The following is a 14,245-nucleotide window of genomic DNA, read 5'->3' as shown; positions in this document are numbered from 1 at the left end:
ATATGTCAAAGGCATATGATCGTATCGAGTGGAATTTTTTGATAAAAATGGCAGAGCTTAATTTTTAATTGCATTTCCACGGTATCTTTCTCTGTGTTGCTTAATGGAAATCCTTGTCAGAAGTTTTGTCCTCAGCGTGGTCTCCGTCAAGGGGATCCTTTGTCTCCTTACCTATTTATCTTATGTGCCAAAGTTTTTTCTGGGCTTCTAAATAAGGCACAAGAAAAAACAAAGTCTTCATGGAATTAAAATTGTTAGAGGGGCTCCAAAAATTAATCATTTATTTTTTGTAGATGATAGCCTCATTTTTTGTATGGATTCTTTTCAAGATACTCAACCCATTCAAGAAGTGCTTAATTCTTATCAATATGCTTCTGGTCAACTTATCAATTTGGATATATCAGAAATATCTTTCAGCCAAAATGTACCTGATGATTGTAAAATTTTGTTCCAAGGTTGGATGCAAATTAAGGTTGTTGAGTGTCACTCGAAGTGTCACTCGAAGTATTTGGGGCTACCAGCTTTTGTTGGTAGGTCTAAGAAGCAAGTTTTCAATTTTGTCCAAGATAAGGTGTGGAAAAAGCTGAAAGGTTGGAAAGAAATTTTTTTGTCAACTGCTGGGAGAGAAGTTTTAATCAAATCAGTGGTTCAAGCAATTCCTACGTATGCGATGAGTTGTTTTTACTTCCAATTGGTTTATGCGAGCATATTGAAAGCATGATTAGCAAATTTTGGTGGGGGAGCAAATAAGGTGAGCGTAAAATTCATTGGATTAAGCAATTCCTACGTATGTGATGAGTTGTTTTTACTTCCAATTGGTTTATGCGAGCATATTGAAAGCACGATTAGCAAATTTTGGTGGGGGAGCAAACAAGGTGAGCGTAAAATTCATTGGATTAAATGGGAGACATTATGTAAAGAAAAAAAGAAAGGTGGAATGGGGTTTAGAACATTCCATGATTTTAACCTTGCAATGTTGTCTAAACAAGGTTGGCGAATTATGCATAATGACAACTTATTGATCTCTCAATGTTTGAAAGCAAGATATTTTCCTAGAAGTACATTCTTGAGAGCTTCAGTCGGTTATTGTCCAAGTTATACTTGGAAAAGTATTTTGCAAGCTCGTGTGGATGTTATTGAGAATATGGGTCTTTTGAGAGTAGGGAATGGTCACCTAATTCATATATGGGAGGACAATTGGCTTCCTTATCAAAATGGTCACAAGATTTGGTAACCAAAACCTTCTAATTGTGATATTATGTTTGTTTCAGATCTCATTCATGACGATATTCGATGTTGGAATGGACCTTTAACTAATGAAACTTTTCTCCCCTTTGAGGCTCAACAAATTCTTCAAATGCCAATTTCTTTCTCTCAATCACAAGATGAGTTTGTGTGGGGTGCTTCACGATCTGCTATTTTTTCTGTGAAGAGTGGATATCGTTTCTTAAAGGCAAGGCATGAGGTACTTGTCTCCCATAGCTCAATGCAGGACATTGACTAGCAAGTGTGGAAAAAATTGTGAAAAATAAAAAGTATTCCAAGACACAAACATTTTGCATGGAGGATTTTACATGAAAAACTACCACTCAAAAATGATCTTTTTAAAAAAGAAATAAGTTGTGATCCATTGTGTGTTTTTTGTGGGCAACATAATGAAACAATTTCACATCTCTTTATGGATTGTCATTGGTCAAAGCATATATGGTTTGCTTCCTCCTTGGGTGTGGTGTTCAATTCACATGCTTCTAGGTACATGCCCTTTCAAGAGTGGTTGAAAAGAATTATTATTGATGAAAATGAGGATATTATAGTTAATGTGTTGGCCTTGTGTTATGAAATTTGGTGCACTAGAAATAAAAAATGTTTTGAGGGGACTGAAATTGATGTGGCTACCACTGTACAAAAGGCACAAAGATCTATTGCTAATTTTAATAGTGCTAATACGATATTGTTGGAGACGTTAAGTGGAGGTCCAAACTTACCTATATCTGATCGTTCACTGGACACCCCCCGATAATGGTTGCTATAAGCTAAATGTTGATGCAACAGGTCCAATAAAGGGAGGTAAGTGGGGTATTGATGTTGTGTGTGAGAGATTATGAAGGCTTTGTGGTTACTGCTAGTTATTGTCAAGTCTTTTCATTACCAGATTCAGAGGTAGCAGAAGCTTTAGCTATGCGAAAGGGGTTGGAATTTGCAAAAGACATGTTTTTTCTGAATCTTATTGTGGAATCAGATGCTTCTAATGTGGTTCAGGCGCTGAACACTCATCAACAACATCCCAACTATGTTGAATCTATTATTGGAGATTGCATTAGTTTTAATGTCTTTTTTTTGTAGTTTAAGATTCTTGCATGTTAGACGTGAGGCTAACCAAGTTGCTCATTATCTAGCCCAATACTCTCTTCATAATCCCGATTGTATATGGATTGAAGAGACCCCCTTGTATTTCCGCAGTCTTGGCTTTTGATTTATTGTCAGACTTTTATTAATGAAATTTTGTTTATCGTAAAAAAAAAACTTAGTTAGTCCAACATTATCCAAGATATAATATATCATTTTTAGTGAGGAAGGTGGGTGATGGGACCGATGCGTTGTTTTGACTAAATAGATGGTGTGGTGGGGCACCTCTTAGCGAGAGGTTTCCGAGGTTGTTCGACTTGGCGGAGAACAAAACAGTTACATTGGCTGATATGTTCTCCATTGATTCGATGCAGGGTGGGGAGGGTTGGAGTTGGAGGCGTAGACTGTGGGCGTGGGAAGAAAAGCTTTTAGAGGAGTGTAAGACTTTACTGCTTGATGTTGCTCTGTTTCATAATGTTTCAGATACTTGGATATGGCTTCCTGACCCCATAGGAGGTTATTCGGTTCGAGGTGCTTATGACTTATTAACAGCTATTGACAATCCATGTAACACCCCGTTTTCCCAACGTAAAAATTTCATAAATATAATCAGAGTTTAACAACTTTAAACGGAATGCTACACTTCTTAAAAACTCATAAACTGAATAAGTAACAATTTATTCTTCAAAATCATTGAACATAAGTAATTCAAAACTTTGCAGTGGAAAATAGTTCATCAATAAGAAAAGTCTTTGGCACGCATGCCTTATTATAAAAGTCCCTTAAATCACAGTCATCAGTGTTCATCAAAGCTTCATAAAATAATACGCAAAGGAATAGAAAACAGTTCATAAATCCCATCCCGTTACGTATCAGAGCACCAAGACACTTGAGTCAACCAACCTACAAGCCATCAGTACCTGCAGTTACCCATACGAAGGGCAACATTTCCAGCAGAAGGGGTGAGATTTCTCAAACAATAATATTAAACATATAAATCATATAAAGTACATTCAACAACTTAAACATCATTAACATATGTTAAACTCCATTAACTAGCATCATTAATCTCCTACATTAGTCATATATTTCATCTTATATCATCTTAATTATAGACATAAACATCATCATATAACATCAATTACTAATCATAAACATCAGCATACATCATCAAATATTAATTACGAACATCAACACATATATTAATCACAAACATCAACACATATAATGATCATAAGCATCAACATCTAACACCAAATATAATCATAAGCATCATCATGTATTTCACATAAGTATCATTATCAAAACATATGATTTATCGAAAACAACTTCATAATTAAGTTCATAATCAACTTCTTAAACAAACATCATCATTAAATCATCATCAAATATAAGTTATGACGACTCTACAATGCAACAACAACTTCAACAATAGCTTAGACAACTTCAACAACAACTTAGACAACTTCAACAACAACTTAGACAACTTCAATATGCATGTGGTACCACCAGGGCATTAAGCCCCCTTCGCTAAGGTCATATTTGGACCGTCGGGCATTAAGCTCCCATCGCTAAGGTCATAAAGAACCTGTCAGCATTAAGCCCCCATCGTTAAGGTCATAAAGAACCTGTCGGGCATTAAGCCCCCATCGCTAAGGTCATAAAGAACCTGTCGGGCATTAAGCCCCCATCACTGACTACGCAACGACACAATCTTCCTACAACTTGGACAACAACGTGAACATCTTATACAATTCCATTAAAATGGACAACTTCTTAAATCATGACAACTTAGACCGACTCATACAACTCTTATCATCTTAACGTCTTAACGTCTTAACATCTTAGCATCTTGACAACATATGGATCACATAAATAATTCATGTTATATCATAATATAACAATATCAAAAGATAATAAACAACATCTTAAAACATCATATTCATCGATCATAAACACCGTCATATAACATCGTATTTAAACATCAACAATAAATCATTATGTATCTTTGTAAAAACATAATAAATTATCCACAACATATTTTCATGTCAAACCAAAGCTACTGGAAAGGTATCACAAATATCAACAACTTTCATGTTTACAACAAAGATCAATTCAAAACAGAAACATATGAACAAAACACAAAAACATGAAACAGAGAATGCTGTCACCGTACAATTTCGCTAAGACCTCCCTGTAGTATTTTCATCATAACTCAAAGACCAAACATCATTTTCACGTCAAACCAAAGCCACTAGAAATCTAACAAAATTATCTAAAACTTTCATGTTTACGCCTAAGACCAATTCTGTACCGATCAGTACCAGTTTTCATTTTAAATTCGGAAAAGTTGTGTTGAAAGTCCATAAAAATTCACTGTGACCTAGTGCAGTAATTTGACCATAACTCAAGTTCTATAAATCCTATTGACGTGAGATCAACGGCATTAGAAAGCTAACATCCATAGCTACAACTTTTGTGTTTACACCTAAACCCAGTTCGGAACTTAAACTTGTCAAACTGAGACAATAAAAACGTGTTTTGCACATTGACAGCAAAATCGCAGTTCAGTTGCGATTTCGCTTTGGGGAATTTTTTTCCAATTCGTTTTCGATCCAATACTCTCCAAACTTAACCCTAATCATTACCCTATGATTACCCTATCATTAGAACACTAATTATTCATCAACTTACTGTATGCAAATTCAAAGGGTTCTCAAATCTATTAACCACCTATTACAATTATTAAACTCTAATTCTTAAACTCACCAACATCTCATCCAATTTCATGGTTCTAACCTCAAAACTACATCCAATAATCATCCTATGGATTATCTAAGGTATGTACACAATTTCTACATCAATTCAACAAGTTTTCATCATCTAATCATCAAATCTCTCTCAAAACCCTAATTCTCAAATTCTCACAAACTCTCCCCAACTTGTTAGATGTAATCTAATGATTTAACAACTTAATATTAATGCAAGATAGTCTCACCCTTACCTTAGATTAATTCCTGAATCAGCAGCATCGTTCTTCTTTCCTAAGGTTTTCTGCTCTTCTCTTGACTTTTCTCTTCTCTTCTCTTCTTTCTTGTTCTCCTCTTTTCCAAAAAGCGGTTTAAGGTAAACTCTTTCTAACCTAAGCTTCTCTATTTATAATACTAAAATATTCTTCCCAAATCTATTTAAGCCCAACAACTTATTCTTCTTTTTATTCTAACCCCCAATTCCACTCACACTAATAATCCTCATAATCTTATTTATTTCTAAATTAAATATATCTCTCACAAATAACAAATATATCTCTAACAAATAACAAATATATTTCTACACCAAATAAAAAATATATCTCTAACAAATAACAAATATATTTTTACACCAAATAACAAATATATCTCTAACAAATAACAAATATATTATTCTAGTAAATACCAACATATAACATAACAAAATATCACTCATCAAAATAAATCGACTAAATCATAAAAAGACATCTAATCTCAAAACTACCTCCAAATCTACTTACTCTAATAATTCTCTTATTCTAATAAATAATAGAATAATACCACTTAATAAAATACTAACACCTCACATAAATAAATAAATCACATAAATAGACTCTAACTTAATAAAAATAATTAAATAAAAAGGAGGGCGTTACAATCCATCTGTGGATCACGCTTTGGACTTAGTTTGGAATCGTCAAGTTCCTTTGAAGGTCTCGATCTTTTCTTGGCGGCTCATTCACAATCGTTTACCTACTAAAGCAAATTTGGCAGCTCGTGGTATAATTCAGTCAGAAGCGACTTATTGTGTCTCAGGATGCGGTCATGTTGAAACGACCGACCATTTGTTTTTATCTTGCACATCTTTTGCACCGTTATGGGAGGAAGTGCGCAGGTGGATTAGATTTGTGGGGGCGGACTCCAACAACATTTCAGATCACTTGACGCAATTTACTTTTATCACAGGTGTCGGCAAAGCTAAGAGGTCATTTCTTCAGTTAATTTGGCTTCTTTGCACTTGGGTTTTGTGGAACGAACGCAACAATCGACTGTTTAATAATGTAGTAACTGATGTTTCTAGGTTACTTGATAAGATCAAATTGTTATCGTTAGCGTGGCTGAAAGCTAAAAAAGCCATATTTGTTTTTGGTACTCATAGGTGGTGGTCAAGTCCTTTGGCTTGTCTGGGCATTGGCACTGTTGGAGTTTCTCATTTTGACATGGATCCCTTTTGTATATTTTTAGTGGTTTTCTAGGCACACCTTGTGTTTGGGTTCTGCTATTGATGTGGTAATATATTCCATTTTGGCTTGTTCAAAAAAATATATATATATCACTTTTAAATATAATACAGAAAAACAGATTATTTCGGCCGCTCAACGCACATGTCTCTAACTAGTTTAAACTTAATTTTCAGGCGTTTACTTGCATTTAAATTTGACATATGTAATTATTGTTTACCACATCTAAATTTATAGTTAATGAAATTTATAGTTCAGTTCATGTGGGCTACATCATTTTTTTTTGGTTACTGCTACATCATTTTATATACTACTCACATTTTGTGTTAGGAACCCATATTAATTTTACCATATAAGAAAGATAGTGTGAAAATGTTAGAAAGCTAAGATGTTTAATTTATTCGAATGGATGTTTTTTTAACTTATCCTATTTAATTGTTCAAACAAAAGAAACGATGATTTCTCTCCTATTTTGTTTTTTTGCTCAAGGACGACGGCAAAGGAAACTTCATCTCTTTGCCAAATTTATTTATATATTTGCTCAAATTCCAAATTTTCAAAAACGTGTTCTCATTTATTGCGACCGGAAAGTTTCATTGGCTAAACAGTTTTGGTAAACAAATAATAATAGATAAAAACAAATTTGGTGGTTAATCCACGTAATTAATGCATATTTTCGTAATTAATACATATATTATTTTTTTTCCTTAAAAAAAAATTCAACACTTTCTGCATATTTTTATTTCATTAGTATTTAGTCCAGTTCACATTGCTTCGGTCACATGGCTATATTTAATTAGTTTTATTATTTTCTTAATTCATGTGATTGGTATTTCGAGTCCTTTATATCTGTTACGGCCAATCCAACACTTTCATCATATCATACATATTCCACACTCAATAAAGATTAACCTTTCCACTCTTCTTTTGTTCAAAAAAACCTTTCCTCTCTTCTCATGGCTGGATCATCCATCACGAATGATGGGTACGAATATGATGTTTTCCTCAGCTTTAGAGGCCCTGATACACGTCGTGATTTTACAGGAAATATTTGGAATGCTCTCCATAACAGGGGAATCCGCACCTTCAGGGATGACTTGGAGATTTACAAAGGGAACAATATTGAGAAATCACTTTTAGAAGCTATTGAAAAATCAAAGGCAGCCATCGTTGTTCTCTCTCCAAGTTATGCAACTTCATCCTTTTGTTTAGATGAACTTTGTCATATCCTTAAATGCATAAAGGGAAGGGGTCGATTTGTTTGGCCAATCTTTTAGGAAGTTGACCCTTCACATGTGAGATGGTTAGAAGAGAGTTATGGAGAAGCAATGGCTAAACATAAAGCGAGCAATTGGTATAGCGAAGATAAGTTGCAGGAATGGAAGAATGCTTTGAATCAATTGGCTAATTTGTCCGGTACCGTTTACAAATGGAAGACAGGGTATGTATGCTCTTATATTTTCTTGTCTAATTTCTGCAATTTGAGATATAGTAAATACATAAATGTTACTTACCGTTCACACGAGAATTACATGGTTTACACAAGTATGACACCTGAATCATCGATTGAATTTGTAATTATTAAAATCAATCTTTTAATAGGAACTAAACTAACACTACAAAATAGAAAATGAAACAAAGACCTGCAAAATGACAAACAACATAATATTGCTCTCAAACGACAAAATCATGAAAATAAAATTTAGATCTATATAAAAATCACTTAGTTAGATTAAAATATGGAGAGAAAAAGAGACGAAAATGGGTGATTTCAAATAAAAATATCCAAAACCAAGAAAATGAAGAGAAAATCTGAAGGAAAAAAAAACTAGCTGATTTGTCAAATACATTTTTTTTTTTGTAAGGAGTGTGTGTCAATACATAGTTAGTAATGTTTAATTTTTTTTTTTATTAAAGATGGTTAATATTTTTTTAATTGATGGTTAATAAACACATTTTATATTTAAATATTGTTTTTTGACACATTACTTTTTAAATTTTATTTTATGGTTAACACAGTTTGAAGATGTGGTTAATTAATAATTAATAAATATAACATGGTGTAATATATTTTTTGAGAGAACATGTATTTTATTTATTTATTTATTTTTGACAAAAAAACATGTTGTAATTTGTTAACCATGTAATGAATTAAATTAACCATATATATTTTTTTTGTAAAATTACACAATTCGTTCCCTAACTTAATTTTAGGTAACACTTTCGTCCTTTATCTTTTTTGTCCTGATTTAGTCCTTTATCTTAACTATGTTGACATTTTATAACATAAAAGACTAAATTAGGATAAAAAAATATATAAAGGACGAAAATGTTACCTAAAATTATGTCAATGGACGAATTGTGTAATTTTGCCTATTTTTTTAACCAAATCATTGAACTCAAATGATTAATCAACTCTCACTAAAACGAATTGTTTGGGAGAACACAATTTGATTCCTTGTCGAACTTCAGATTACTTGAATCCATTATTCTAAAAATCGAAAAGTTAGTAAAAGAAAGACATAATTTTTCGGTGGTTGTGGAAAAAAATTAATATTTTTTGAAGAAGCTAAATTAGCCTACTCAAACTGATACCGAGAAGAATCAAACTTGAGACCTTGAGGAGGAGCACAGTCCCAAGTCAATACCATCAGACCAACCCAACTGAAAAAAATAATTATGTAACAAAGAATATAAAATAAATTGTTTAATAACCAGTAACCATAAGTCGTTAACCACAATATATTAATTCAATGAATAGTCCCATATGCCTTATCCTCTCTTCTTGCCTCGGTGTGAACAGTGTCAATAATATGTTGTGATGTATTTGTGCAAAAGGATTGGGTTTCTGTGTAGTCACACCATGGACTCATGCAAGCAATAATGAAACAGTCTGATTGAGATCGGATTGATCAAATTTAAAGTTGTTAATTTTGAATTTTCAAAAAATAAAATATGCTATATTTTTAGAGCCATCTGATCTTGATCCGGTGAGCACATATCATCTAAGTGCATGAGTACTCTGAATCCGAATTTGTGTCCAAAGGGTATTTCAATAATAAAAAAAGTGTTAAAAAATCTTCTAAAAGAGGTCCGCTAAGATGACTCCATTTCTAATATTGGACAGGCATGGATATGAATACATGTTTATTAATAAGATTGTTAGAGACGTCTCAAAAGTGATCCAACCTTTTTCCTTATCTATTCCTGACTACCTTGTTGGGTTGGAGGCCCAAAAACAAGATGTATTATCGCTTTTGAATGTTGGGTCTGATGATAATGTCAATATGGTTGGAATCCACGGAATTGGTGGAATAGGGAAAACAACTCTTGCTCAGGTAGTTTATAATTCAATTGTCGATCAATTTGATGGTTCGTGTTATCTTGAAGATGTAAGAGGAAATCCAGAGAAACAGGGGTTGATACATCTCCAAAATATCCTTTTTTCAAAAATATTTGGAGAAGATAAAATAGTGGTAACAAGTGTTAATGAGGGAATTAAAGAACTTCAAGTTAGGCTCAAACAAAAGAAGGTTCTTTTGCTTCTTGACAATGTTGACAAGTTGGATCAATTACGCGCTATTGTTGGAGAACCCAAATGGTTTGGTTGTGGAAGTAGAGTTATCATCACGACCCGTGACACACAAGTGCTAAGAAGTCATGGGGTCGAAAGTACATATGAGGTGAAAGAGTTGAACAAGAAAGATGCTTACGACTTTCTTAGATGGAAAACTTTGAAAACTAACGAAGTTCGTTCAAGCCATGAACATGTTTTCAATCGTGCTTTAACCTATACTAGTGGCCATCCATTAGCTATTGAAATAATGGGTTCTTACTTATTTTCAAAAAAAGAAGAAGAATGGAACTCAGTGTTAGATCGGTACGAAAGGATTCCTAAGAAAGAGATCTTTGAGAATCTTAAAGTGAGCTTCAATGCTTTGGTCCAAGAAGAGAAAGATGTTTTTCTTGACATAGCTTGTTTCTTCAAAGGAGAATATTTGGGAGAAGTCGAAAAAATACTTCATGCTCATTATGGTGACGAAAAGAAAGATCACATCAATGTGTTAATTGAAAAATCTCTCATAAAAATAAGTGAGTTTAATGTTTTGACCTTACATGATATGATAGAGGACATGGGAAAAGAAATTGTTAGATTAGAATCACCGGATCAGCCTGGAGAACGCAGTAGATTATGGTCCAGTAAAGACATAGTTGAAGTTTTAGAAGGAAATACGGTGAGTAAAATTGATATAAATGATTGAACATTTCATCTTTAACCTTGATTTAGATCTCTTCATTATCCATGTTACTAATACTCACATTACTAATTTTTCCTTTTTAACGTATATACATATATTTTGATTCATTATGCTCTTTTTCTTATCAGGGAACAAGTAAAAACGGAATGATAATGCGTCGGAATTTCGATGACGACATTGAAGTAAATTGGGATGGAGAGGCTTTTAAGAATATGACAAAGCTTAGAACACTTGTTATTCGCAGTGTTGATTTTTCTGAAAGTCCAAAGCATCTTCCAAATAGTTTAAGAATACTGGAGTGGTATGGCTATCTATCAGAGTGTTTACCGGTTGATTTTTATCCGAAGCAACTCACAATATGCACATTGAACTATGCATATGATCTTTCACTGGAAGTCTTTTTCAAGAAGGCAAGCGTCATGAATTTATATCTCCCGTCTTATATTTATATTAAGGTTTTGGAAGCAAGAGGAGGGGAGGGAAAAGAAAGGTTTTGGAGGATTGAAAATATAAAAGAAAAATAGTAAAATCTTTGCATTTTTTGAAAGAGTATTTTTTTTTTTTTGAGAATGATAAATTGATACTTATGAAGTTATGATTAATATATTTTTAATTTTAAAAATATTATAGCTACATAGATTTAAGGGTTAAATATGTTTTTGGTCCCTATAAATATACCAACTTTTCCTTTTAGTTCCTCTAAAATTTTCTTTTAACTTTTAGTCCCTATAAAATTTTCAATCACTACTTCAGGTCTCTATTTTTAAGTAATTTTTTGTATTTTTTTAATGAAATTATGCAGAAATGTGTAGAATATTGTAAAAATCTTTCCCAAAAAAATTCTAATTTTTTTAAAAAAAACATAAATTAAATATGAATTTTTAACTGCAAAAAATATAAAAATTCATATTTAATTCATATGTTTATAAATTCTATTTTTTTGGGAGCGGTCCTTATAATATTATAAATTTTTCTGCACAATTTTATTAAAAAATATGATTTCTATATATGAGTTTACTTTAAAGGAGGTACCGAAATTGAAGATGAAAAACTTTTGGGGAACTAAAAGTTGAAGAAATTTTTTAGAGGGACTAAAACGAAAAGTTGACATATTTATAGGGACCAAAAACATATTTAACCCTAAATTTAATTGAAGAATTCATGAAAACCCTCCACCAATACAAATTTTGAGTTCCTCAAAATGTGAAAGATTTTGTATTATGAAGAAAAATGAACCCTCAAAGTCTTTCCCTCTCAATGTTATCTATTTCTTCCACACGTTTTTTTTTCCTTCTTCTTTCATACTCCCTTCCTTCCACTCCAAACTCACAAACAAAGTGTAAGTATCTAGCTAAATAGGATGTTTTTGTCCTATAGAATTACCCACTTTTCGTTTTTTCTTATTTCATAATAAAATGAAATTTTTGTGTTCTTATAATTCTACAATACGTAGTTTTACTCTCTACTACATTGATACATCATTAAATTTTTAAATTTTATAGTTGAATAATTTTTTTATACACGTTTGGAACATTTTAAAAAGTTTTTTTAAAAAAAAAAGAGTTTAAAATTTTGTTTTTAGATCCAACTTTTCAATAATTTTCCATTGAACTTTTATCATTTAAAAATTCATATGAAATTCATTCCATTTTAAAAGAATATATGATTTTTTGAGAAAAAATATATTTTTTATAATCTTCTAAGCATTCTTGGCAAAAACAATTTAAATATTTAAAAATGTAAAGTTTATTAAACAAATTTAAATTTAGTAGAGACTAAACCGTGTTTTGAAAATTTTATAAAATGTATATATGACATTTTCTTATAAGGACCAAAAATAAAAGTTTGTAATTTTGTAAAGAAGAAAAATATATTTAATCCAATTAATAATGTCAGATTAATTAACATCACTCGCTCTCTCATTTATTTGTTTTTTGTTTTGTTTTGCAGGACTTCAAGAATATGAGAATTTTACAGTTTGACGATAATAATACTTTGAGATCGATACCTGATATGTCAGGTCTTCAAAATTTGGAATATTTTCGATGTAGCTATTGTGATTTAATTACAATTGATGACTCCATTGGGTTGCTGGGTAAACTTAAAATTTTGTGTCTCCACGGGTGTAGTGATCTCAAATATATTCCACCTCTCAAATTAGCTTCATTGGAGGAACTCTGTCTTTCAAAATTATATAGAATTAAGAGTCTTTCTTCCATATTGGATGAGTCGTTGGATAAACTTAAAATTTTGAAGGTCTACATGTGTTATGGTCTCGAATATATTCCACCTCTCAAATTAGCTTCATTGGAGGAACTCTATCTTAAAGAATTACATAGCATTAAGAGTCTTTCTCCCATGTTAGATGAGTCATTATATAAACTTAAAATTTTGAGTGTCCACGATTGTCCATGGATGAAAACTATTCCACCTCTCAAATTAGCTTCATTGGAGAAACTCTGTCTTAAAGGTTTATCTAGGATTACGAGTCTTTCTCCCTTGTTGGATAAGTCATTGGATAAGCTTAAAATTTTGGAGGTCGAGTATTGTGCAATGCTTCAAACTATTCCATCTCTCAAATCTGCTTCATTGGAAAAACTCTATCTTTCAGAATTAGATAGCATTAAGAGTCTTTCTCCCATGTTGAATGAGTCAATGGATAAACTTAAAGTCTTGGATATTGATAAGTGCAATAAACTGATAAGTTTTCCAACTGTCATGTTGCCTTCACTAAAAATCCTTGATCTTTCATATTGTGTAAATCTCGAGAGTTTTCCACGTATCACCAGTCGGTCAATGGCTAAACTTAAAATATTGAGACTTAGAGGTTGTAAAAAGCTCAGAAATATTCCAGCTATCAATGTGGCTTCCTTAGATGTATTCGTTCATTCAGGATGCGAGAGTCTCGAGTTTACCACCTCTGACTGATGGAAGAGATTCATATAGTTTACTCCATTTCTTTCTGTCAACTCAAGAGCACTCCCACTACTAGGTACCTCTTTGAAAAGTTAATTATGAACCTTCTTTTTTCTTTTCTAACGTACATGTTTTCTTGTTGATTGTTATTAATAATAAACTAAGTAGCTAACTAATCCTTTCTAGCTGTCACCTCTCGGAAGAAGTGAAAACATGTTGAGTTTTTGTAGAAGTTTGTGCAGGACTGGATCTGAAAAAGGTTCGATTCTACTGGAGATATACTATATCCTGCAGGTCTCTTTTATTGTCAATTAGATCTTATGCATTTTTTAAAAGGTTTAAATGTTGATTTATGTATTTTGCTTCAATTACGATTTTAATCATCTAACTTTTAAAATGAGTAACTTTTTTCTACTTCTGCATTGAGTTTAAATTTTGATGATATGATAAGTGAGATGTTGATGGATTCTTACTT

General features: G+C 32.2%; 1 protein-coding gene and 1 pseudogene across 1 annotated transcript; both read left to right on the top strand.

Moving 5' to 3' along the window:
- The first annotated feature begins 7,487 nt into the window (after window positions 1-7,487).
- LOC146917703 (disease resistance protein Roq1-like) lies at window positions 7,488-13,782 on the top strand. The gene is made up of 4 exons (XM_085721918.1): window positions 7,488-8,036; window positions 9,723-10,830; window positions 10,983-11,309; window positions 12,805-13,782. The coding sequence occupies exons 1-4, from the start codon at window positions 7,924-7,926 to the stop codon at window positions 13,780-13,782; spliced, it is 2,526 nt and encodes an 841-aa protein (XP_085578044.1). The 5' UTR covers window positions 7,488-7,923.
- Window positions 7,552-7,872, top strand: LOC146917704 (toll/interleukin-1 receptor-like protein pseudogene; annotated as a pseudogene).
- Window positions 13,783-14,245: the final 463 nt, after the last annotated feature.

The sequence above is a fragment of the Medicago sativa genome, chromosome 6, assembly GCF_051527215.1.
Source record: "Medicago sativa cultivar Bolivia chromosome 6, Bolivia_mono, whole genome shotgun sequence".
NCBI classification, from domain to species: Eukaryota; Viridiplantae; Streptophyta; class Magnoliopsida; order Fabales; family Fabaceae; genus Medicago; species Medicago sativa.
The sequence above is the reverse complement of the archived record's forward strand: the minus strand, read 5'-3'. Positions and strand labels throughout refer to the sequence as shown.